This window comes from Hemibagrus wyckioides, linkage group LG24 (assembly GCF_019097595.1).
Source record: "Hemibagrus wyckioides isolate EC202008001 linkage group LG24, SWU_Hwy_1.0, whole genome shotgun sequence".
Taxonomy (NCBI): Eukaryota; Metazoa; Chordata; class Actinopteri; order Siluriformes; family Bagridae; genus Hemibagrus; species Hemibagrus wyckioides.
Window position 1 is genome coordinate 16919956 of NC_080733.1, and position 27500 is coordinate 16947455.

The 27500-nt window shown below is 37.5% G+C and overlaps 1 protein-coding gene across 1 annotated transcript in view; it reads right to left on the reverse strand.

Moving 5' to 3' along the window:
- LOC131345192 (potassium channel subfamily T member 2) overlaps nt 1-27500 on the reverse strand; it is a 121369-nt gene that overhangs the window by 67590 nt on the left and 26279 nt on the right. Inside the window, exons 3-9 of the mRNA XM_058377971.1 lie at nt 9645-9724; nt 9240-9339; nt 7535-7588; nt 5432-5480; nt 5045-5104; nt 2680-2754; nt 733-816 (exon numbers count right to left, since the gene is read on the reverse strand). Coding sequence (XP_058233954.1) covers nt 733-816; nt 2680-2754; nt 5045-5104; nt 5432-5480; nt 7535-7588; nt 9240-9339; nt 9645-9724 — 502 coding nt within the window. The remainder of the gene's footprint in view (nt 1-732; nt 817-2679; nt 2755-5044; nt 5105-5431; nt 5481-7534; nt 7589-9239; nt 9340-9644; nt 9725-27500) is intronic.

The following is a 27500-nucleotide window of genomic DNA, read 5'->3' on the forward strand; positions in this document are numbered from 1 at the left end:
ACATATAGGGAGAGACAGACAGACAGACAGACAGAGGGAGCGAGAAAGAGACAGAGAGACAAACAGACAGACAGAAAGACAGAGAGAGGAAGCGAGACAGAAAGAGACAGAGAGAAAAAGATGAGAGAATTGAAACTGATAACAGGGACTAACTTGTTTATGGATGTTTAAACCTTACATGTAGCCAGAATGATGTTTTTGTTCTCTAATAAACAGAATATCATTCTAATCCTGGTGTAAGAGGAATAAGAGGAATAAAACACTTCCTGTGTTGGTAACACTTCATCCCACACTGATCCTTGTCCTCTAACAGTACACCATGCTATCTTTCATCCTTTCATTCCTTCCTTAATCCACACAACATAACAAACGTGGAGCTGCGCTAATCTGCGGTCCTACTGACGCGTCACTATCATTTTCCAGGCTGTCAGCGGCTACTCATCCTAGCTGTCCTTACTCCGGATCTTTATTTTCCATAGCTGCCTTTCAAACACTTCCACAGATTATAAGAAACAAGCCAGAAGAGTGCCGTTGGTGCTAGCGTGGCTAATTGTGATTAGCGTCACGCTGTTCTGGCGGTACGTCAGTTTTACCCTCGTCCTCTGAGAGCACCTACTGCTTTTCTTCTCCACACACAGAGACAAAGGAGAGGAGGATGACTGGGATAAGAGAGAGCTGTGAGGGGGAAATAAAGGAGTGAAATTTAATTCTTTTCTTTGCTTCTTTTCTTACGATCATGTTTTCCAGCGCGTGTTTGGCCAGCCAGCAGTTCAGAAAGACGGGAATGAACAGGTTTCGGAGCGAGGGTAAAATCACCTGAGAGGAAAAGAGGAGAGAAAAGAGGAGAGAAAAAGAAAACACTTAATAACCTCCAAGTGAGGCAAAGCTCAAGGTTTTATTTCATGTAATAAACACAGCAGGAGCTGATAGAGTTGGATCACATACAATTCATTTCATTTCTATAATTAGGATCAGGAGGGTCAAGTGCATAAATATTGGCACCCTTCAAGAAGCATGGAGTGAGCAACAAATGGTTATTATTATTATTATTATTATTATTATTATTATTATAGATTTCTGTATTATCACAGAGATGCAGAAAACGTTTTACTGATTTTTCCTCTACAAGGCATTTAATTTAATTAAAAATTATTTATTTATTTACTGCTTATGCAAAAGCAAAAAAGCAAATTACCCTGAGAGAATCTTTCAAGACTTTTCCTTAATTTGATTTGTTTTTCAGCTGCATCTCCAATTCAGACCACAAGAGAGTGAGACACTGTTTCTCATTTCTGTGTTGATATGGATGGATGGATGGATGGATGGATGCATGGATGCATGGATGGATGAATGATGAGATCATGAAATAAATCTTTTCATGATTCCATGGACATCCAGGCAGAAAACAGCCCCAAAAGCATCAATGATCTATATGCAACTTTTACACTAGCAAAATATTTATGAATAAATATTTAATTCAATAATTATTTCCAAAACATCCTCTTGATCCCATTTAGGTTTCATTGCAGCACAAAATTTAATTCTACATATACAGTATTTCTATTAAGACACAGAAAGAGAAAGAGAGAGAGAGAGAGCGCATTATGGCTGAAAAACTCTCTGAGGATAAAATAGTCATTTGTTTTCTCCAGATCTCAAATCTCAATATCCTGAGAGCTCAAGCTAATAACAACATATATTTAATCACATCTTATCTTATTTAATCAGATCTTATGGGTCATGTTTGGTTTTGCAGGGGAACAAATGAACAGAACTCATTACCTAGGCAAAACAAAAGAAATAATATATTGGTGTTGATTTTCTAAAACAGCAGATTTGACAGAAGCACAGGTTTCCTTCAGGTGAAGAAAATGTGTGCTAGTTAGCAGCAAATATGGTGGGTGCTAGCACGAAAGTGAATCTAGTGAAACAACTGAAACAAACAAAAGTGAACCTAGTGATACAAATGGAAGTAAATTTAGTGAAACACACAAAAGTGAATCTAGTCAAACAAAACAAAAATTAATCTATTGAATCGAATGAAAGTGAATCTACTGAAACAAACCAAAGTAAGTCTAGTAAAACAAATGAAAGTAGATCTAGTGAATCAAATGAACACGAATCTATTGAATGGAAAGCGAGTCTAGTGAAACAAATGAAAGCGAGTCTAGTGAAACAAATGAAAGTGAGTCTAGTGAAACAAACAAAAACAAATCTAGTGAATCAAATGAAAGTGAATCTCGTGAAACAAGTGAAACAAACAAAAGTGAATCTAGTAAAACAAACAAAAGAGAATTTAGTGAAACAAATAAAGGTGAATCTTGTGATACAAGTGAAACAAATGAAAGTGAATTTTTTGTTTTTGGATTTCTTTTTGCACACATGCAACAGATGAGTATCAGTCAGTAATGAAGTGACCTACAGGGTATTTTGACCTGTTAAATTGGCAGCTCTGTGTAAATTGGCAGCGTCGCATCACAATATCTATTTATACTACTGTACTAAGGCCAGGATCCAAATATCTAGGATTAAGAGTGCTCACAGAATGACTGTAATGACTTGGATGATTTGATGATGCCATGGCCTTCACACTTGGATCATTATACTTGTTTTATCCTTTAATTCGTCACCCTTTTCATGACTGGATCATTCGGGTTGTATAAGAAATCAGAGACTCACAGTGATGACGAAAGGGACGGCGCTGATCATCTCCAGGATGAACGGGACACGTAACACTTGCTCCCACACGTTGCCCTGGAAACATAAATATGAAGGGTCAGTGTGTGTAAATTAGACACGTGTGAAATGTTCCTGTACCCGAGGTTTACAGCGGGGTTTAGAACGACAAAAATCTGGGGTCAATCGCAGTCCATTTGCATAAAGGCGATCGAACATGATGGAGCATGAGAACTGATGTGGATTTGATTTATTTTATAAATAAACTTAATTTTCTGTAGGGGTCGTTTACAGTAGGAGTCTTGCAAACAAACAGAATAAAAAAATTAAAAAGAAAAATTATTTAAAATTAAAATTTAAATTTAAATTTAAAAAAATAAAAATAAAAATATATTTATTCTATATATTTCTTTTTTCATATATCTATAAATAAACAAAATAAATAAATAAACCTGACATTAAAATGTATATATATATATATATACATACAGGTTTTTATATAAATATAAATTATATAGTGAATGTATTTAGAATAATTATATAATTGTAATATACAGTAAGGTTTGTAAATGCTACAGCAACACTGAACTTGTCCTCAGTATTCTGTCCATAACAACCAGGGATTTTTTTAAATTAAAATAAAATAAAATTAAAAAATAAATAAATAAATAAAATAAAATTTAAAAAACCCATTCACTTCATACCTTTACCTATTTATATTATACATATTTATTATGTATAATATCTATTTATATTTTTATATATAATATAATTTTATTATACATATAAAAACATAAATATACATCAATTTATTTATTTATTTATATTTTTATTTATTTATTTAATTATTTATTTTTTTTAATTTTTTGTTTTTTTACTGGAGATATTGCTGTATTATTTTACTTATCTTCAGTCAGGGTGAATAATACAATCTGAAGCCTAATCAAGGAAATTATAAAAATACTCCCTGGATGAGACACCAGTTTATAGCAGACACACATATATTCAACCCCAGGGGCAATTTAAAGCCTCAAGTCCACCTGGAGGTGGTAGGAAACCAGAGGAAACCCAGAGGAAACATACACGGAAACTCCATCTGGAGCTCTGAGATGACCCACTGGGGTCTACATCTGTACGAGTGGAAAAAAAGGAAAAAACAGTTCTCTGTAATGGACAAAAGCATGAGTAGGGATGAAGGGTGAGTCTGAGAGACAGGCAGCGTGACATTTATTTGTGACCCACACAAGTTCAGTGTGGGCAGAAAGGATTTGTTGGTTAGAGCAGAAATCAACAGAGGGCGGAGAGTAAAAAAAAAAGAGAGAAAGATAGAGGGATGGATGAATGAAGAATCTGCAAGGACTTCAAAGAAGAAGTAAGAAATCAAAGGGACGGCACCACCGAGGGGTTCTGAAGAGGTCAGGCATGCCTGCTGCTCCGTCCCCTCCACTCACGCATCCAGCACAAGAGCTCTCAGAAAACAAAGAGCTGATTGGTACAACTGTCTCTCTCTCTCTCTCTCTCTCCTTCTCTCTCTACCTCTCCTCTTTTTCCATCCGTCCTCTTTGATCCCTCATTGAAGCCTGAAGAGTTTTCATGCACACCTTGAGGTGCAGAAAAAAAAAAGAAAGCTTGACCTGAGAAAGTGCACACCAACGCACCCGAGCTACCAATCATCAGAAATAGCCTGGGTCTGCTCGAGACTTCTGAGAAACTATTTCTGAGAAAAATAATGCTGGAAAGAGATTTGGTACAGCACAATGTTGTGCACAATGTTTGTCTTTTTCATGAGACAAGATGGAGAAGATAGATTCCATGCTGCTAGATGAATTTTCTGAAGATTGACAAGTTGACAGGAGTTGTTAGGGGGAAAACTCACAGGAAGTTGTGGTGTAGATTAGAAATGGAGGCGGGATTTTCCATTTCAATAGAGATGTAGATTCTTGTCCATGGCATAACCTCCCGGCAGAGGCAACTAGGTAGCATGAAGGAATCTCTTGGTACGTGAATTATTATTTATTTATTTATTGTACCCTGAGATAGACTGGCATCATACCCAGGATGTACCCTGCCTTGTACCCCGTGTCTAATGGGGTAAACTGGGATAGACTGCGACCCAATAGGATAAGCAGTGTAGAGAAGGGATGGATTGACCACATGACATAATACAAAACAATACATAATGGTGCAAGGGGTGGGCGGAGTTATATGGTGATACAGGGTAGTTGTAAACCTGTATGATACAGAATGATACTGAATATTATTCTGAAATCTTGACTGAAAAGTTCCGAAAAGAACAAATTCTGCCCTGTAAGGATGTGACAGTGGACGAAAGCAAGGTTTCAGGGTGTTGCACTCGCAGGTCTCTTACCTTGTAGCTCAGGTACACGAGCAACATGGTTTCTGAAAAGCTGATGAAAGCCACAAGGACCTGGTGAGAGAAAGAGAGAGAGAGAGAGAGAGAGAGAGATGAGGAAAGACACACAGTGTGGGAGGAAGCAGTGGGCAGGAATAAAAGTGCTTACTGTGAAATGTCTGGACTGAGTGGCCATAAGTACAAAACAGCAGTGACACACAGGTCTTGTGTGTGTGTGTGTGTTTCCATCTTGTGAAAGCTGTGTGCTTTTATTTGTCCACATAAATCTGTATTTCCCTCTTTTTAAACCAGAGCTGTTTTGATATCTATACAATCTGCTCTCTCTCTCTGTGTGTGTGTGTGTGTGTGTGTGTGTAAAAAAAAAAGGTTAATTGATCTGACCTGGAGTGCCCAAAGTGGCAGAGGTCTGTTCACCCAGATAATGAGGGACCTGGTGGCAAAAGAGTCCGTTATTGGAGGAAACCGAGCGAGACACAGAGAGAGAAGTAACATGTAAAGACAAGGACATGAACCTCATCACACAGTTCACTGTTTCCACACAGAGTTAACGCCTTTCAGGAACAGCACAAATAAGACACCAATTTTCTATCGAAGGAATAGTCCAGTGAGGAAAGTAGTTTATTATGCAAAAAAAAAATGTGAAAGGGAATCAGAGAATTACTAGAATGTAGCAACAACATGCTAGAGCTAGCAAGCTAATAACAAGTGGCTAGCAAATTTAGTCAATGATCTTACAGTATACAGTATATATTCAAGCCACATTACAATCATGATAAAGCTAAACTAAAGCAAGCTGTTGTTAAGGAACAGATTACACAACCAGCTAATTTCTAAAACTAGCTAGCTAGTTCCAATTTGAAAGATCTTCCTGTTGGGAAATGGTACAGTCCGTGGAAATGTGGTGGTACGGTCCTTCAGAGTGGGGTTTGAAGGTGTACGACTTTCTGACTAACATGTCTAGTGTTAAATTAGTTGAGCAGGTATAAAGATTTAAAGATAACACCACCAACAACACTGTGGCTCATCGATCAAACTGAAACAAATGAATTTATTCGATAAAAAATAGAGTTTCCTCCTGTTTTTATCGTGTCCATGTTGATGACTGAGTGTCTTGGTCATGTCTCACTCCACAGTGGAGGTTAATATGAAGCTCTAATGAAAGTAGACACTCAGGAACTTTAAGAATTTGTAGAGTTTCAGAAGGATTTCTGTGTCTTTTTCTCCTATAGCCGACTAGAGGCGACATATTCATAGCAGAGTTCCAGGTTCCAGGTGACGTCTTTTTCCGATCGTAGCCGAAAAAGACGTCAAATCATTTCCTGTTTCCTGTACAAAACGCGACACCTTTCGATCCAGATGTTCTGATGCAACTTAGCCAAAAAAGCCAAATTAAAGATTGGCACTTTTGCTATAACCTTCCAATCTTACTCAGGATTCCCTTAACGTGAACAGAGCATGATTTTCCCAGCATGCCGTGGAGCCTGTAATCCGATACATGAGTACAAATCCATCCATCCATACGTTTCCTATACCCGCTTTATTCCTAATTAGGGTCTCGGGGGTCTGCTGGAGCCTATCCCAGCACACACTGGGTGAAAGGCAGGGGTACACCCTGGACAGGTCACCAGTCCATCACAGGGCCACATATAGACAGACAACCACACACACTCACACACACTCCTATGGGGAATTTAGAATGACCAATCAACCTAATGTACATGTTTTTGGACTGTGGGAGGAAACCCGGAGTACCCGGAGTAAACCCACACAGGCACGGGGAGAACATGCAAACTCCACACAGAAAGGCCCCTGGCTGTTCGAACCCAGGATTCGGACCCTGCTGTGAAGCAACAGTGCTAACCACTAAGCCGCCGCGCTGCCCCCGAGTACAAATCATTATCTGGGAAAAAACGATGAGCATCCGTCTCATTGAGAGCTTGCTCAAGAGCGGGCCCGAATCAACTTGGCACTAATTTCTCCAAATAAACGAGGTCGTAACTGCGAGACAACACCAAGCCCAGCATGAGAGACAGCTTGAAGGGTGTGAGCACACACACACACACACACACGGCTGCTTCATCTTATTAAAACGCAGAGCACCAGGGACAACATCTTTCCTAAATATAACCTTTCATTATCATATGAGGAGTCCCCTCGCGCCGCTCCGTCACCGTTTCCTGACGTCAGTGATACAGATACAGTAAAGCCCAGAGCGCTGAGAGCTTTCCCTCCCGCTGCTCCGGGTTCGGATCATACGCACCGCTCAGGGGGTTCGGGGAGCGTGACACCGGGCCTCACGCTGATGTAATGAGAACGTATTATTATTATTATTATTGCTGCCCAGCGGCTCACAGTCTGCCGGGTCTCTTTCAGGAGACGAAGGACGGGTCGATAGAGATTTCTTTTCTTCTTTTTTTTCTCTCATCATTAAATGAAGATTGCTGATCTGTGTTTTCGTTTTTATCTGAAGTCACACACACTTACCAGTCAAAATGGCTTTTGTTCTGTGCAGAGGCATTCTGTCTGAGGCAGCCAGGACTGTAGGGAAAACACACACACACACACAGAAATGAAGAAAGGTCCAGCAGCTGGGGCTCGATACTAATATTCAAGCTCCTATAAATCACTCTCTCATCCCCTTCATGGCTGCATCCTCTCTTCTCTCTCTCTCTTTCTGTTTGCTTTTACTTTTCCTCGCTGCTGATCCTTTGGGATCTTTTGATCTCGTGCTGATCTGCCCTCATGTTGCCATGTTGCTCTCTTACTCACTTCTCTCTCTCTCTCTCTCTCTCTCTCTCTCTCTCTCTCTCTCCCCCTCTCTCAAAATTTCTCAATCAATTTCTCTCTCTCACTCTCTTTCTCTCACTGTCTCTCTCAATTCCTCAATCTCTCTCTCTCTCTCTCTCTCTCACTCTCTCTCATGTCTCTCTCTCTCAAACTCACTTCTCTCATTTCTCTCTCCCTTTCTCTCTCACTCGCTCTCTTTCAGTTTCTCAATTTCTCTCTCTCTCTCTCTCTCTCTCTTCTCTCTCTCTAACTCACTTCTCTCATTTCTCTCTCTCTCTCTCTCTCTCTTACTCTTTCAATTTCTCAAATTTCCCAATCTCTCTCTCACTTTCTATCTCTCTCCCTCTTTCTCTCTTACACTCACCTCTCTCTCTCTCTCTCTCTCTCTCTTTCTCCACTTCCACTCAGAACTCTTGTCACCTGCGCTCGGCTTCATTCTCACTTTGTCACGACTTTTTGTCAGAACTTTTCCAATTACTCTGACTTGTGGAGACAGGATTCGTTACACTGACGTATGGTACAGGCTTCGTCAGCTCCTTCATAATAGTTACAACGTTAACAGAGAAAGCTTTAATAAAAGGCAAAGTAAGAACAGTAGAATAAAAAATAATAAATTACTACTTATTTATTTCCTATGCAGGGTCACAGGGAACCAACACAGAGTCTATCACAGGACTGGGGGCACACCAAGGACGGGGAACTAACCCATCACAGTGCACAATCACGCACTATAAACAATATAGAGATCAGTCTATAACACATATCTTAGACTGGAAGAGGAAATCTGAGGAAACCCCTGAAGCCCACACACATACAAGGAGGAGACAGGACTCGAACCCACAACCCTGGAGCTGTGAAGCAATCATGCTACCCACTAAACCCCCTTGCTCCCCCTCCTCAGTGCCTAACTTATTATGCTGTTCAGTTCTGGATTGTGATTGGTCAGAAGGGGTTGATTAATTTCCAATCACATTGATCATATAAATTATTAAAAAAAAACCCACATCTTATTATTGTTGCCGTGGCAACGTTTTCTTTAAGGAGATGTTTCTTTAACATTTAATGGAAGTCTCCAGTGTCAGAGGTTTGTTACAATCTGAGGTAAAGATTGATCCTCTTCAGGAGAGAGGAATTTACACTTTTTGCGCTTTCCTGGTTGTCTTTTCTTTTTCTTTCTTTTCGAAAGAGAGAAAAAAAGAGAGAGGCTGGCGAGGAAACGACTGCTTGCGTTACATGTAACTATAAACGGATAAAAGTTACAACAATTACTGTGGCATAAGGATCGTACAAGACACTGGAACCTCCTGCTTTTGAAGGAATATGGAGATAACTAACTAGCTTGATTTATTAATTATTTCTTTCTATTATGCTGTAACACACACACACACACACACACACACACCAGTCCCTCTGCTCCCGCGGGTCATCCAGCAGCACTCGGACGATGTACAGCAGGCAGCTGACCACCTTCAGGAAGAAGTTGAAGAGGCGGACTCTCAGACCTGCAGTGAGACAGAGACTTTAATCTTTTAATTGGTTCAGCTATAACCCCCCCCCCCCAAAAAAAAACAGACAAACAACAACAACAACAAGCAGAGTTCCAGACGTGTACAGCCACATGAGCGAGAGACACAGCCAAGATACAGCTCACTGAACTCCATAGACACCAAAGAACCAAACAGAACAGCAGACTCAGAGCACAACAACAACAACAACAACAACAATAACCACAAGACCCGAAGCAGCAGCAGCAGCAGGTTACAGGACCAGCAACTGGCCACCATGTCTGAGGACACGGGGAACTCACTGGATCTCTGATTTTTGATGAAGAAGAGCTTCAGGCGCTCCTTAAACGTGTTCTCGTTCACGTAAAACTCGACCTGGACTCTGGGAAAAAAGCAAAAAAAAAACCAGAAAGACGGCATTTAAATAATGAAGCACGGAAATGGAGAGAAAGTGTATGCGTGTGTGGGTGTGAAAGAGCAATTACAGTCATATGACGAGGCATAAATGAGAGCAGAATGCTGAACTGTGTGTGTGTGTGTGTATGTACGAGGTAAAGGCTAATGACTCTGAGAGGAAATGATGTCCTCCTTGCTCTTGGCACAAACAGGCCTCGTTGTTTTCTGCCAGTTAAACACAGAGGAATAACAATCCTTCCGATTCTCAGACCTCCAGCAGAGCCGGTGATTGCTGCCTTCATTCTCTTCCCCATGATCCTTCAGTGCTCGGGGACCTGGATTAGCACACCTCCACCGGAGATAATAGCGTGGTACGGGGTGATGTGTGTATGCACGCAGCGACTTGACATGACACAATACTACACGGCGAGCGCCAGGACGTTTCTCAGTGCTCGCTGTATCAGAGACCGATTTATTCACAGAGGTTTATTCCTGCTCCAGTCTATTCTATAGATCGGTAGAGGAAGGAAAGACCCGCAGCTATAAACAACAACAACAAGCTCTGTCTATGAAGCACATTTTGTACAGTCGAGCAAGAAGGACAGAAATGAAATGAAAATTTCATCAAAGGTAGAATAAAAGAACAGATAATAAATAGATATATAGAACAATCAAACAAACAAACAGCTGGATAAGTAAAGTATTTATTTGTATTGTGTTTTTTATGTATATATTTGCTATTAATGTAAATTTTATTATGTATAGAATGTTAAAAATAAATAAAAAAATCATTAACAAATATTAAAGAATTAATTAATCAATTAATTAATTAAAAGGTAAGTCTGAAAATATTTAAATAAATAAATAATAACAAAAAACAATGGAACTGATCTTAATAATATGTATAATAATTATTATATAATTATAATTAAATATAATTTGAAAAAAAAAAGATTATTCACACAGCTAAACAAAAGAGTCATGCGTTTACAGTACATAAATAATACTGATTTTTTTAACTTTATATAAAAGGCTCCTTCTTCCCTTCCTCAATCTTAGTCATTTTTCCTATTTATTCCTATTTATTAAGCAGTGAAAGGACATGTACCACCAGTAATCCATTAAATTAAATTAAATTAAATTAAATTAAATTAAATCAAAATCAAAATCAAAATCAAATAAATAAATAAATAAATAAATAAATAAATAAATAAATAAATAAATAAATAAAATAAAATAAAATAAATAATTTCATCTGGTTGATGACTTTTTAACTTGTACATATGAATTCTTTTTTTTGCATTAAAGCACATCTGGGCATGGATCCGAAAATACAAGACTTTCTCTTTAAGTCCTGGAGGGAACGGGAAGCTTCGGGAAAATCTTGGAAAATCTTTGCTGCTGGGATTTTTAGCTGTGTCCAAATATTAATTTCATTAATGATTCATATTATAAGTATTTTATATCAGTCAGAGTGACACGGATCCTGAAGTCCATCCCGGGAACACCGAGGCAGCAATATTCCTGGAATGTCACAAACTTTAGGCCCAAACTTCCTCACACTCACACCTAGGAGCAAAACCTGCACTAGATAGAAGATCGAAGGAAAACAAAGTATGGAAATGAGTGGAGTATTCCTTTAAAAAGCAACACACACACAGACACACACCTAAATCCTTCCCATCACACGACGGTAGATGAAAGAGAAAATCCGTATCAATTTTGCAGGAGCCTGTGACCCGCACGCGATGGTCAACATGGACACATGCTCCCTAATCCCTATTCCCTTTAAGCTTCCCCCCACACGCTACAGAAACATGTTGCTATGGTGACAGAGAGCATCTCTCACTCACTCAATCATGGAAACACACACACACACACACACACAACAAAAGTTAGTGTGTTTGGTAGACAGTCACACAGTCATGCATGCAGCGATTAGCACAATGGCCGTCGTTTAATGGCGAATCGTTTGAAAATGATTCAGTCGACTGAGAAGAATTAGTCACGACATTGTGTACAGTGTGTGTGTGTGTGTGTGTGTGAGAGAGAGAGAGAGAGAGAGAGGGAGGAAACAAAAACAATAATGCCACAAAAAAAACGCCTTGACATACATCAAAGTCAGAATCAGATTGTTATGCTAGCCTTCGACGCGGCCGTGTTTGTCAGAATCCCTTCTGCTTCACGTCGCCATTACAGTCATTAACCTCAATCTGTAGCCTCATCATTACAGCGCTAAATCATTTGTAGCTAATTAGCCGTGAGCGTAATTGTTCTCGGTCAGACAGCACAGGCAGCGCCGAAGCCGCTGAATAAACCTTTTAATTAATCGCAGGGATCCCTGTCTGAAGCTCCCCGATGGAACTGGCTTGCTAATTACGAATAATTATGGTAATCAAATCCGGGATCAGGGCAACAAGTGGACCTGCGTGTTAGCCAGCAGATTAAAGAGCATCTCCGGCTCGGTGCCACCTGGAAAGCTGTTTATGCACTGGAAAGCTTTCTTGGTTCTCTGCTCTCCGTTCTAATTACTACTGCAACAGGAAAAGCCTTCGCCTGAGAGCGTCCTGAGATCTGGCATATGAAAGCTGCCATGTCCGGGAAATTAAAGTGGAAAGGCATGATCTCTCCGCTCTGGCACTTACACAGCCACCGGCCAATCACGAGCCTCTGTGAGCTCAGGTATGCAGAAGAGGGCCGACAGCTCAGAACTGAAAAGCAGTGTTAAAGGAGGGTGTGGTTTTACACTTCACAGAGGAAGCACAGGATAGATTTCCTCCTCTGGAGTTATTCCAAAGAGCCGGAAATGTACCGTGTTTATCATCACAGATTGAGGGCATGTCTCAATCAGCTCTCTACACCTCTAATTCTATATTTAACTCTTTCCTTTCCTTTCCTTTCTTTCTTTCTTTCTTTCTTTAGTCTTTTCATTCACTTTTTCCTTCTTTCTTTCAGTCATTATTTTTTCTGTGGTTCTTTTATCCATATTTTTTCACTCTATCCTTTCTTTCTTTCTTTCTTTCTTTCTTTCTTTCTTTCTTTCTTTCTATCTATCTATCTATCTATCTATCTATCTATCTATCTATCTATCTATCTATCTATCTATCTATCTATCTATCTTTCTTTCCTTCTTCTTAGGTAGTGAATCAGTATATCCTGTACACAAATTGAGACACTGATAAAGACTAATTTCCTCATCAATGACTGTAAAAACCCAAAACATCAAATAGTTCAGTTTTAATGTCTAAGCTTCATCACATGTTTCTCTCATGTTTCCTCAAGAAGCAGGATTGTACGCTAGCTAGTGGATTTTAAAAAATATATCATTAGCCCCAAATATGTACAGAAAATGTCTAGTAAAGTTAAAATGAACTGCTTAAAAGTTACAATAAAGGGGATGTGGTAGCTTAGTGGCTAAGACATTGACCTACCAATCAGAAGGTTGTGAATTCAGGTCCCAGGGCCTCCAACTGCCACTGCTGGGCCCCTGAGCAAGGCCCTTAACCCTCAGTTGCTCAGTTGTGAGGGAAAAAATGGGATAAAGTGTAAGTTGACCTGGATAACGACGCCTGGCGGAAATGTAAAGACAACAAGCTGCTTGTAGATGAAGTAAGTCAGGAATTCAGGAGTGGAACATATTGAAGAGGGAAGGTGAGCTCCAGGGTTTTTGTTGTGCATTATGGGACTTTTCAGGAAGCGAAAGCCTGAAGTGATTGAATAAGAGACAGAACTTAAAATGATCGACTCTGTGACCAGAGCCTTGACTAGTAATTTTGGGATTGAGACATAGCCATAATCATTCATGTGATTAATTCAGAGGTGCTCATATAAGTGCTTCAATTAGATCTCAGCAACATTTTGGCTCCTGAGAAGGTGTGAAGACAGAACAGAGCTTTAAATACCTTACTGGTTAAGACTCTATGATTGACAGATTTAAGGCTCTAGATATAAAGACATGTTCATACAGTATGCTCTGGCCCGAGCAACCTGAACTTCTATCCTCTGGTCTTGTATAAATGTACCCTGTAGCCTAGCCAAGATGGCCGCCAAGTGGACCAACTGGATCTCAGTTAATGTTTATTCTTCGACTAGTTGGAATATTTATTCAGCTGTTATTCATAGTCTACACATTCAAGCAACTTTAACAAGGAGTTTTTTAAAGAACTGTCAAATCACACACACACACACATACACACACACACACACACACAAACACACACACACACACTGACAGTGTGTAGACTCAGTGTGAGCTGCATGTAAATATCGTACGACTTTGACAACCAACATTGCCAACTTTTCTGTTTTATTTCGAAGGTAGTTAAGGTGGGCTGAAAGTGAGCCTTGAAGCCTCCAATTGAGATCATCAGGTCATTTTCATTTTCATCGAATCATCATATCAAAACACATCACATGAAGAACGAAGCTTGTGAAGATGCTGCTCATGTAATGAAATGGACCGATGTGACAGATCTTGTTAAAGCCGAACTCCATACAGCGGGTAAATTAAAGCGAGCTTTCGTACAGTTGAGTGATTCAGGGATTAGTTTTTGGGATACATTTGTGTATTGAGTAAAGGAACTGAACAGAGGAACCATGAAGAGGTTCCTTTTAACAAATGCACATTGTCTCAAAGCAGCTTTACAGAAGTATAGAAACAGAGAAGACTTAGAATTAAAGCTGGAGTGGGTGTGGCCTAAACTAGAAGGAGGGGCTTTCTTTGATTTAATTTCTTTTGTGCTTACTTTCATTCATTAGCTTATCTGTCTTTCTTTCGTTTCTTCCTTCGTTTGTTCTGTTCTTTATCTTTCTTTCTTTCTTTCTTTCTTTCTTTCTTTCTTTCTTTCTTTCTTTCTTTCTTTCTTTCTTTCTTGCTTTCTTTTGAGTTGAGTGATTTAGGGATCATAATTGTCTGGACAGATGTGTGTGCTGTGTAGTGTGTGTTGTATAGTGTGTACTGTATAGTGTGTATTGTATAGTGTGTACTGTATAGTGTGTATTGTATAGTGTGTGTTGTATAGTGTGTGTTGTATAGTGTGTATTGTATAGTGTGTGTTGTATAGTGTGTGTTGTATAGTGTGTATTGTATAGTGTGTACTGTATAGTGTGTATTGTATAGTGTGTATTGTATAGTGTGTGATGTATAGTGCGTATTGTATAGTGTGTATTGTATAGTGTGTGTTGTATAGTGTGTACTGTATAGTGTGTGTTGTATAGTGTGTACTGTATAGTGTGTACTGTATAGTGTGTATTGCATAGTGTGTGTTGTATAGTGTGTATTGTATAGTGTGTGTTGTATAGTGTGTACTGTATATTGTGTTTTGTATAGTGTGTAATGTATAGTGTGTACTGTATAGCATTTATTGAATAGTGTGTACTGTATAGTGTGTATTGTATAGTGTGTGTTGTATAGTGTGTATTGTATAGTGTGTGTTGTATAGTGTGTATTGTATAGTGTGTATTGTATAGTTTGTATTGTATAGTGTGTACTGTATAGCATTTATAGAATAGTGTGTACTGTATAGTGTGTGTTGTATAGTGTGTATTGTATAGTGTGTGTTGTATAGTGTGTATTGTATAGTGTGTGTTGTATAGTGTGTATTGTATAGTGTGTGTTGTATAGTGTGGATTGTATAGTGTGTGTTGTATAGTGTGTATTGTATAGTGTGTGTTGTATAGTGTGTACTGTATAGTGTGTACTAGTGTGTATTGCATAGTGTGTGTTGTATAGTGTGTATTGTATAGTGTGTGTTGTATAGTGTGTGTTGTATAGTGTGTATTGTATAGTGTGTAATGTATAGTGTGTATTGTATAGTGTGTGTTGTATAGTGTGTACTGTATAGTGTGTACTGTATAGTGTGTATTGCATAGTGTGTGTTGTATAGTGTGTATTGTATAGTGTGTATTGTATAGTGTGTGTTGTATAGTGTGTAATGTATAGTGTGTGTTGTATATTGTGTAATGTATAGTGTGTATTGTATAGTATGTGCTGTATAGTGTGTATTGTATAGTGTGTTGTATAGTGTGTGTTGTATAGTGTGTGTTGTATAGTGTGTACCATATAGTGTGTATTGTATAGTGTGTACTATATAGTGTGTATTGTATAGTGTGTATTGTATAGTGTGTATAGTATAGTGTGTGTTGTATAGTGTGTATTGTATAGTGTGTATTGTATAGTGTGTATTGTATAGTGTGTGTTGTATAGTGTGTATTGTATAGTGTGTATTGTATAGTGTGTACTATATACTGTGTATTGTATAGTGTGTATTGTATAGTGTGTGTTGTATAGTGTGTGTTGTATAGTGTGTACTATATAGTGTGTATTGTATAGTGTGTAATGTATAGTGTGTACTGTATAGCATTTATTGAATAGTGTGTGTTGTATTGTATAGTGTGTACTGTATAGTGTGTGTTGTATTGTATAGTGTGTATTGTATTGTATAGTGTGTATTGTATATTGTATTGTATAATGTGTGTTTTATAGTGTGTGTTGTATAGTGTGTACTATATAGTGTGTATTGTATAGTGTGTGTTGTATAGTGTGTATTGTATAGTGTGTAATGTATAGTGTGTGTTGTATAGTGTGTATTGTATAGTGTGTAATGTATAGTGTGTATTGTATAGTGTGTATTGTATAGTGTGTGTTATATAGTGTGTAATGTATAGTGTGTATTGTATAGTATGTGCTGTATAGTGTGTATTGTATAGTGTGTGTTGTATAGTGTGTATTGTATAGTGTGTGTTGTATAGTGTGTGTTGTATAGTGTGTACTATATAGTGTGTATTGTATAGTGTGTACTATATAGTGTGTATTGTATAGTGTGTATTGTATAGTGTGTATTGTATAGTGTGTTGTATAGTGTGTATTGTATAGTGTGTGTTGTATAGTGTGTATTGTATAGTGTGTGTTGTATAGTGTGTATTGTATAGTGTGTGTTGTATAGTGTGTGTTGTATAGTGTGTATTGTATAGTGTGTATTGTATAGTGTGTACTGTATAGTGTGTGTTGTATAGTGTGTGTTGTATAGTGTGTAATGTATAGTGTGTACTGTATAGCATTTATTGAATAGTGTGTGTTGTATTGTATAGTGTGTACTGTATAGTGTGTGTTGTATTGTATAGTGTGTATTGTATAGTGTGTGTTGTATAGTGTGTGTTGTATAGTGTGTAATGTATAGTGTGTACTGTATAGCATTTATTGAATAGTGTGTGTTGTATTGTATAGTGTGTACTGTATAGTGTGTTGTATTGCATAGTGTGTATTGTATATTGTATTGTATAGTGTGTATTGTATATTGTATTGTATAATGTGTGTTTTATAGTGTGTTGTATAGTGTGTACTATATAGTGTGTATTGTATAGTGTGTGTTGTATAGTGTGTATTGTATAGTGTGTACTATATAGTGTGTATTGTATAGTGTGTGTTGTATAGTGTGTATTGTATAGTGTGTATTGTATAGTGTGTGTTGTATAGTGTGTAATGTATAGTGTGTGTTGTATAGTGTGTACTATATAGTGTGTATTGCATAGTGTGTACTATATAGTGTGTATTGTATAGTGTGTATTGTATAGTGTGTATTGTATAGTGTGTACTATATACTGTGTATTGTATAGTGTGTGTTGTATAGTGTGTGTTGTATAGTGTGTACTATATCGTGTGTATTGTATAGTGTGTACTATATACTGTGTATTGTATAGTGTGTATTGTATAGTGTGTACTATATCGTGTGTATTGTATAGTGTGTAATGTATAGTGTGTACTGTATAGCATTTATTGAATAGTGTGTGTTGTATTGTATAGTGTGTACTGTATAGTGTGTGTTGTATAGTGTGTATTGTATTGTATAGTGTGTATTGTATATTGTATTGTATAATGTGTGTTTTATAGTGTGTGTTGTATAGTGTGTACTATATAGTGTGTATTGTATAGTGTGTGTTGTATAGTGTGTATTGTATAGTGTGTGTTGTATAGTGTGTGTTGTATAGTGTGTATTGTATAGTGTGTGTTGTATAGTGTGTATTGTACAGTGTGTACTATATAGTGTGTATTGTATAGTGTGTATTGTATAGTGTGTTGTATAGTGTGTACTGTATAGCATTTATTGAATAGTGTGTGTAGTATTGCATAGTGTGTACTGTATAGTGTGTGTTGTATTGTATAGTGTGTATTGTATATTGTATTGTATAATGTGTGTTTTATAGTGTGTGTTGTATAGTGTGTACTATATAGTGTGTATTGTATAGTGTGTGTTGTATAGTGTGTATTGTATAGTGTGTATTGTATAGTGTGTATTGTATAGTGTGTATTGTATATTGTATTGTATAATGTGTGTTTTATAGTGTGTGTTGTATAGTGTGTACTATATAGTGTGTATTGTATAGTGTGTGTTGTATAGTGTGTATTGTATAGTGTGTACTATATAGTGTGTATTGTATAGTGTGTATTGTATAGTGTGTAATGTATAGTGTGTATTGTATAGTGTGTATTGTATAGTGTGTGTTGTATAGTGTGTATTGTATAGTATGTGCTGTATAGTGTGTATTGTATAGTGTGTGTTGTATAGTGTGTATTGTATAGTGTGTGTTGTATAGTGTGTGTTGTATAGTGTGTACTATATAGTGTGTATTGTATAGTGTGTACTATATAGTGTGTATTGTATAGTGTGTATTGTATAGTGTGTTGTATAGTGTGTATTGTATAGTGTGTGTTGTATAGTGTGTATTGTATAGTGTGTACTGTATAGTGTGTGTTGTATAGTGTGTGTTGTATAGTGTGTATTGTATAGTGTGTATTGTATAGTGTGTGTTGTATAGTGTGTATTGTATAGTGTGTGTTGTATAGTGTGTATTGTATAGTGTGTACTGTATAGTGTGTGTTGTATAGTGTGTATTGTATAGTGTGTGTTGTATAGTGTGTATTGTATAGTGTGTACTGTATAGTGTGTGTTGTATAGTGTGTGTTGTATAGTGTGTATTGTATAGTGTGTATTGTATAGTGTGTGTTGTATAGTGTGTATTGTATAGTGTGTGTTGTATAGTGTGTGTTGTATAGTGTGTAATGTATAGTGTGTACTGTATAGCATTTATTGAATAGTGTGTGTTGTATTGTATAGTGTGTACTGTATAGTGTGTGTTGTATTGTATAGTGTGTATTGTATAGTGTGTGTTGTATAGTGTGTAATGTATAGTGTGTAATGTATAGTGTGTACTGTATAGCATTTATTGAATAGTGTGTGTTGTATTGTAGTGTGTACTGTATAGTGTGTTGTATTGCATAGTGTGTATTGTATATTGTATTGTATAGTGTGTATTGTATATTGTATTGTATAATGTGTGTTTTATAGTGTGTGTTGTATAGTGTGTACTATATAGTGTGTATTGTATAGTGTGTGTTGTATAGTGTGTATTGTATAGTGTGTATTGTATAGTGTGTGTTGTATAGTGTGTAATGTATAGTGTGTATTGTATAGTATGTGCTGTATAGTGTGTATTGTATAGTGTGTGTTGTATAGTGTGTGTTGTATAGTGTGTACTATATAGTGTGTATTGTATAGTGTGTACTATATAGTGTGTATTGTATAGTGTGTGTTGTATATTGTATTGTATAATGTGTGTTTTATAGTGTGTGTTGTATAGTGTGTATTGTATATTGTATTGTATAATGTGTGTTTTATAGTGTGTGTTGTATAGTGTGTACTATATAGTGTGTATTGTATAGTGTGTGTTGTATAGTGTGTATTGTATAGTGTGTATTGTATAGTGTGTGTTGTATAGTGTGTGTTGTATATTGTATTGTATAATGTGTGTTTTATAGTGTGTGTTGTATAGTGTGTGTTGTATAGTGTGTATTGTATAGTGTGTGTTGTATAGTGTGTGTTGTATAGTGTGTATTGTATAGTGTGTGTTGTATAGTGTGTGTTGTATAGTGTGTATTGTATAGTGTGTGTTGTATAGTGTGTGTTGTATAGTGTGTGTTGTATAGTGTGTGTTGTATGGTCAGCACAGTGTCTGAATTCTGCCTGAAGTTTATATTTCAGTAACGAAGTCTGCCGGAGTTTCAGACTCTGTAGAGAACCTGCACATGTGCTGAATATCAATATCTCAAACATCTCACCACCGAATAATACGATTGAACGAACTTTCTAGCATATTCCCTGTTGCCTCATGAAATATACTGTACACACAGTGGCCATTCCTTCAATCGTTTCACTGCTCTCTCTCTCTCCGCCTCCCTCCACTGCTGAATTACACTCCCACCTCCATCTGTTACACCAAAGTCCCTGTCGAGAGCCCTTCCACCCTCTCGGCTTGTCATAGGGAAAGCCCTTCAGAGTGCCATTTCTCCTCTCCACAAACAGCTTTTCCACTTTAAGGCGTGACGAGCGCAGAGACCCTGAGCACAATAAAACACTGAACTGCGGAACAACGATATGGCTGACGCTTTAAGTCTGGGCAGAAATGGTTACCAGAGCGAGATGTCAGAATCTCGTTAAGATCGTTAACTGGGAAAGGAAATGAGTTCACGAGCGCGCAGATTCTCCTGATACTAATGCCTGGCCTCACGCTCTGATACGACTGTCACGGATAAAATCTATACCTTTGTTCTGGATTTAATTTGGAAATAGATTGCATTATAAAATAAATAACGATCATAAAATAAGGTTGTTTCTGGTATTTCTATTTTTAAAAAACGTCCAGGATGAATTGGTGATACACGAGGTGAAAGAGACATGTACACACACAAGACAAGAAGACAGATTTCACTTGGAGATCAATTTTCCCCAGCATCTGCAGTGTTTAAAGATTAAAAGAAACACTAGTCTCAATAAAGTTTCCCTATATAATAATAAATAAATAAATAAATAAAATTAATTTAAAAAAGAATCATGAAAGCTTCCCTACTTAATAATAACTAACTAACTAACTAACTAACTAACTAACTAACTAACTAACTAAATAAATAAATAAAAAATTCTGAATTAATAAATTAATTTATAATAAATAAATAAATAAATAAATAAATAAATAAATAAATAAATAAAAATGAATCATAAGACACTAGTCTCAGTAAAGCTTCCCTACTTAAGAACAAATAAATAATCATTTTTAAAAAATAATTAAAATGTGTAAAATAGAATCAATTAAAAAAATAAAATACATTGAAAATAAATAAATAAATAAAAGCAAAAACAAACAAACAAACAAATAAATAAATAAGCTTAAGAAACAAATAATTTTGATTAAAAAAAAGTAATAATTAAAACAAACAAATAAAAACTCATTCTATTATAGAGAGCAAAAGCAGAAATCAAAGCAGAAATCCCAGATCTTTAAAAAAATATTAAATCCAATTATTATATCGTGAGAAATAGCTCCAGAGTCTAATGGAGCCTTGAGATAATCAGACATCATTCTATACATCAGCGGCTTGTGTATAATTAGACATTCTCGCTCGAATGCAGGGATTTATTCTGCATCAGACACTCTTTAAAACATCTTTAAATGACGTTTTTATTGAGAGGGCGCTGTCCTGTGCGTGTGGAGAGCTCTTTTACTAATCCCCAGTCTGAAGCTTGTATAGATGTGATGAAACATTGGCGCAGATAAGAGCACGAGGCTGCATTTAGCCATCACTTAGCGATGGTGAAGTTATTCTCAGCTTTCAAGTGCGCTGTTATTCTATAAAGGAGCGCCGCTCTCACAAACCCCATTAAACATCAATGAGCACAAACGCCTGGACTGCCCAATCGACCCAATCGACCCAAGACCCACGATGCACCGCTGCAGTACACAAGAAAAAAATTAAGTCAGATATAAATAATGAAGTCATGCACATTATATAAGGTGGAGAGTGTTCAAGGAGATTATTAATATATTTTTTTATTCTTCCTATTTCCTATTCTTCCTGTTTCTCATATAAAGGATAATTTTGTAAAATAAAAACAAACAAAAAAAAAGTATAACATTGTATATTATAATGATAAGTTAAGATAAGATAAAATAAGATAATATAAGATAAGATAAAATATCTTTATTCATCCCACAGTGGGGAAATTTCCACGTTACAGCAGCAAGAATTTATATATACATAAAATACAAAAATATACTATATACATTGTATATTATAATATATAATTATTTTAAAATAATTATATATTATAATATATAATGTATATAGTATATTTTTATGAAATGTATATTATATTTCAATAATATTATAATATATAATATATATATAATATAAAATAACTATAGTTATATATATATATAATATTAAATAACTATAATTAATATATATAATTAAAAACATTATAATAATATTTTTAGATATTTATGAATATATTAAACCACTGCTGGAAAGCAGAGAAATGATTTTTGCTGTTATTTATTTGTAGTTCTGTTCTGCAATTCGGCTAGTTAAGTTAATAAAAAAAAGATAACTAATTCAGTTCAATTTGCATCTTTAGCCAGTTGCTCATAATAACAGGAAGTGTTGGTGAACTCTGGAGTGTTTTTGCAGAGTAAACAGAGTTCTAGAGTTACGTTAATGTCAAGAGAAGTCATAGTGAGTTGAGTAATCCCAGAATGCAATGCAGCTGTAAGAAACCCAGCTCGGCAGGCTAGCGGTCTACAAGATGACCAGAACATCGGTGTTGAGTACTAAAGTGCTGCTGCATTATACTGTTCATAGAGGTCATCAAATGAGGGCTAAATCCCACATCACCACTTATTAAAATAATTTTAATAATAATAATATGTCCCAAATATGAGCAGAAGCATTTAAGTTAGCATGCTAAGAATAGCAAATACGTCTTAATAAATACAACATACAAACACACACTATACACACACACACACACACATGTACATTACACACATGTACACTACACACACTTATATACAGACACACACACATACACACACACACACACACACACACACATATATATATATATATATATATATATATATATATATATATATATATATACACAGACACACACACACACAGACACACACATACTACTCATACACACACACATATATTACACATAAACCACACACACACAAACACACATACATACTACACATACACACACACACGTACACTACACACACACATGCACACTATACATAAACACACACTATACACACACACACGCCACATACACTACACACTATACAAACAATATAATACTACACACACAAAAAATATTAGATAATAGAATATTGAAATCCCGCATCATGTAAAGGGGGAAATATTTGTAATTATCCGGTGTTTTAGTTTTATTTCTACACGATATTTCAGAGACAGAGAATTTTTTCCACTGGAGGACAAAAAAAAAAGAGAAAATGATTTATTGAGATTATATTACTTACAACAGAGAAGCAGAGACTCCAGGACTCAATGTCCCAGAATGCAATGCAGGTCTATAAACTTGGCTCATGGTCATGGTTACGCCATCGAGTCAGTGCTTTCATATCTTTGTTCCTTCCTTCCTTCCTTCCTTCCTTCCTTCCTTCCTTCCTTTCTTTCTTTTTCTTTCTTTCTAGTCATATCTTCACCATCGAATCAGTGCTTGACTACGTTACCCATGAATCCCTTCATGCTTCCTCGTCACATCTCACTCTGATCGCTCGCTCCTGTTCCTCGATTCGCTCCACAGTATAAGTTCTGATTTTTGTGTAATGCTTCTGCTGATGTTGTGTGTCGTTTGTTGTGTTTCTGTTTAGAAGCCTCGCTCATAGCATCTACAAACCCGTGACACTCGGCAAGTTAGCGAGCCACACAGTGGCGAGGGCCGTGATGTTCAGTAAAGTACTAAAGCACCGCCGCATCACACTCTTCATAAAGATGATGGAGGGTGGGCTAAATCCCACTGCACTGCTGTAAAACAAACAAACAAACAAAAAAATACACAAACATACATTTTATTTCTTCATCGTTCCAGTTCTTGGTAAAAACTGTGTTTCTTGGAGGAACTGGTTTATTTCTCATGTGAAGCATTTATAGCCCTGTTTATATTTTTCAATTAAAGGAGCAGTGATGTAGGAGCTGCTGGAAAAATGATGACATGAATCAGAGCTGAACTGCTCAACAGAGACTTGGATATTCTCCATCATCCCTAACACACACACACACACACCCTACCCATACACACACACACACTCACTACACACATATACATATACCATATACTCACACACTACACACACACACACTCACTATACACATACACACACACACACACACATATACATATACCATATACTCACACACTACACACACACACACACACACACACTCACTATACACACACACACACACATATATATATATATGTATAGCGGCCTGACAACACGCATTGTGCAAAAATGCAGTAGCAGCAGTTGAGGTAGTGCAAATAGAAATAAACATAAACATAGCAGTGAATGAAATATCACAAGGGTTGAGGTAGTGCAATAAATAATGAACAATATAATTTTGTTCACACAGGTGAGAGAGAGAGTGTGTGTGCATGTGTGTGTGTGAGAGAGAGAGAGAGAGACAACCATCTCTTTAGTTTTGTCGATGTTCAGAGACAGGTTGTTGGCTTTACACCAGGCTGTTAGCCGCTGCACCTCCTCTCTGTGTGCTTGACTAATTGTTCTTGCTGATGAGACCCACCACGGTCGTGTCATCGGCGAACCTGATGATGTGGTTGGATCTGTGCATTGCTGCACAGTCGTGAGTCAGCAGAGTGAACAGCAGTGGACTGAGCACACAGCCCTGAGGAGCTCCAGTGTTCAGTGTCGTGGTGCTGGAGATGCTGTTCCCGATCCGGACTGACTGAGGTCTCCCAGTCAGGAAATCCAGGATCCAGTTGCAGAGAGAGGTGTTCAGGCCCAGCAGGCTCAGCTTCTCAATCAGCTGCTGAGGGATGATTGTGTTGAATGCTGAACTGAAGTCAGTGAACAGCATTCGTACATATGTGTCCTTACAGTCCAGGTGGGTGAGGGCCAGATTAGGACGATACACAAACTGCAAGGGGTCCAGCGAGGGTGTTGTCACTGATGCAGGAAACCGTAGACTTCTTAGGCACAGGGACGATGGTCGTAGTCTTGAGGCAGGTTGGGACCTCCTGCCCTTCATCACCACAGTCATCAATGGATCCATAACATCTGGTCAGGTACCAACTGCCTTTAAGAAAGCAAGGGTTATCCCTATACTGAAGAAACCTGCTCTAGATCCCTCTGACATCAGTAATTACAGACCGGTATCACTTCTCTCCTTTCTTTCAAAAATTCTCGAACAAATTGTTTATAATCAGCTGTCTGACTATCTCCTGCAGAATAACCTCCATGATCCCAACCAGTCTGGCTTCAAAGCAGCACATTCCCCAGAGAGTGTCCTTTTGGCGGTCACTGAGAAACTACATGCTACTAGATCAGCCAAGCTCATCCTCCTCGACCTTTCTGCAGCATTTGACACAGTTAACCATAAGACTCTCTTATCCACCCTCAGGAGTCTTGGAATTTGTGGAACAGCACATTCCCATGGTTTGCTTCCTCATATCAGGTCACTCATATCAGGTAACATGGAAGGGATTGACAACTGCTCCATGTAGACTCTCTACTGGTGTCCCACAAGGCTCAGTACTTGGTCCTCTCCTTTTCTCCCTCTAAACCAACTCTCTTGTCAAATTTATATCCTCACATGGCTTTTCATACCACTGCTATGCTGATAACACCCAACTTATCTTCTCCTTCCCTCCTTCAGATACCACGGCTTCTGCTCGGATCTCAGTGTATCTGGCAGACATTTCATCTTGGATGACAGCTCATCAGCTGAAAGTCAAAACTGAACTGCTGGTCATCCCAGGTGATTCATCCCCAGCCCAGGATCTTGCATTGTCTCTGAACAAACCAAATAATCTCCCTTTCAGCCACTGCTTGCAACCTTGGGGTAACCATGGACAATCAACTGTCCTTTTCCTCCCATGTTGTTAATGTGACACGCTCATGTCGGTTTCTTCTGTACAACATCAGAAGGATTCGACCATTTCTATCCACACAGGCTACTCAAGTGCTTGTTCAGTCTCTGGTCACGTCGAGACTGGACTACTGCAACTCTTTACTGGCAGGTCTTCCTCTGAATGCAATTCGTCCACTGCAAATGATCAAAAATGCAACTGCACGGCTTGTTTCCAACCTGCCTAAGTTCTCCCACACCACCCCTCTGCTGCCTTCCCTCCACTGGCTTCCGGTAGCTTCATCAGATTCAAAACACTGTTGCTTGCCTACAAGGCAAGAATGGACCAACACCATCTTACCTCAAAGCTCTTATTACTCCTCACACCGCACCTTGCTCCACTAGCACTGCCCGACTGGTCCCACCATCTCTCAGGGCAAAAGGTAGGTATTCATCTAGACTCTTCTCTGTTCTGGCACCGAGGTGGTGGAATGAACTTCCCTTAGATGTCCGTACAGCAGAGTCTCTCAGAGTCTTTAAACGACGTCTGAAGACCTACCTTTTCCTGAAACACTTAAACTGACTCTTATTTTTTCCTGTTTTTATGTATTGTTATATGTTTAAAAAAAAACACACCAACTCAGTTATTAGGCTAATGGTATCCTAAGTCTGCAACCTATTGAACCAGTGTTAATGTATTCATTCACAGAGACTTAAAGCACTTTTAAATGTCGCGCTGGATAAAAGCATCTGCCAAATGCCAGAAATGTAAAAGTAAATGTATACACACACATACACACTGCTCACATACATGCAAAAACACTACACACACACACACACTATACATACACACACACACTACACATGCACAAACACTACACATACACACACTATACATACACACTACACATACACACACTATACGTACACACACACACACACACTATACACACACTACACATACACACTACACATACACACTACACACACACAGGCACACACACAAACACTACACATACATACATGCATGCATACACACTACACATACACACACTATACATACACACATACACTATACACATACACACACTATACATACACACAAAAACACTATACACATACACACACAATGCACACATATACATACACACAAAAATACTATACATATACACACGCACACATACACATACACACACTATACATACACACTACACATACACACACTATACATACACACATACACACACACTATATATACACACTACACATACACACACTATATATACACACTACACATACACACTACACATACACACACTATACATACACACTACACATACACACACTATACATACACACTACACATACACACTACACAGACACACACTATATATACACACTACACATACACACACTATACATACACACATACACTATACACATACACACACTATACATACACACAAAAACACTATACACATACACACACAATGCACACATACATACTCACATACACACTACACATACACACAAAAATACTATACATATACACACGCACACATACACATACACACACTATACATGCACACTACACATTCACACACTATACATACACACTACACATACACACAAAAATACTATACATATACACACGCACACACTATACATACACACTACACACACACACACACTATATATACACACTACACATACACACACTATATATACACACTACACATACACACTACACATACACACTACACATACACACTACACATACACACACTATATATACACACTACACATATAC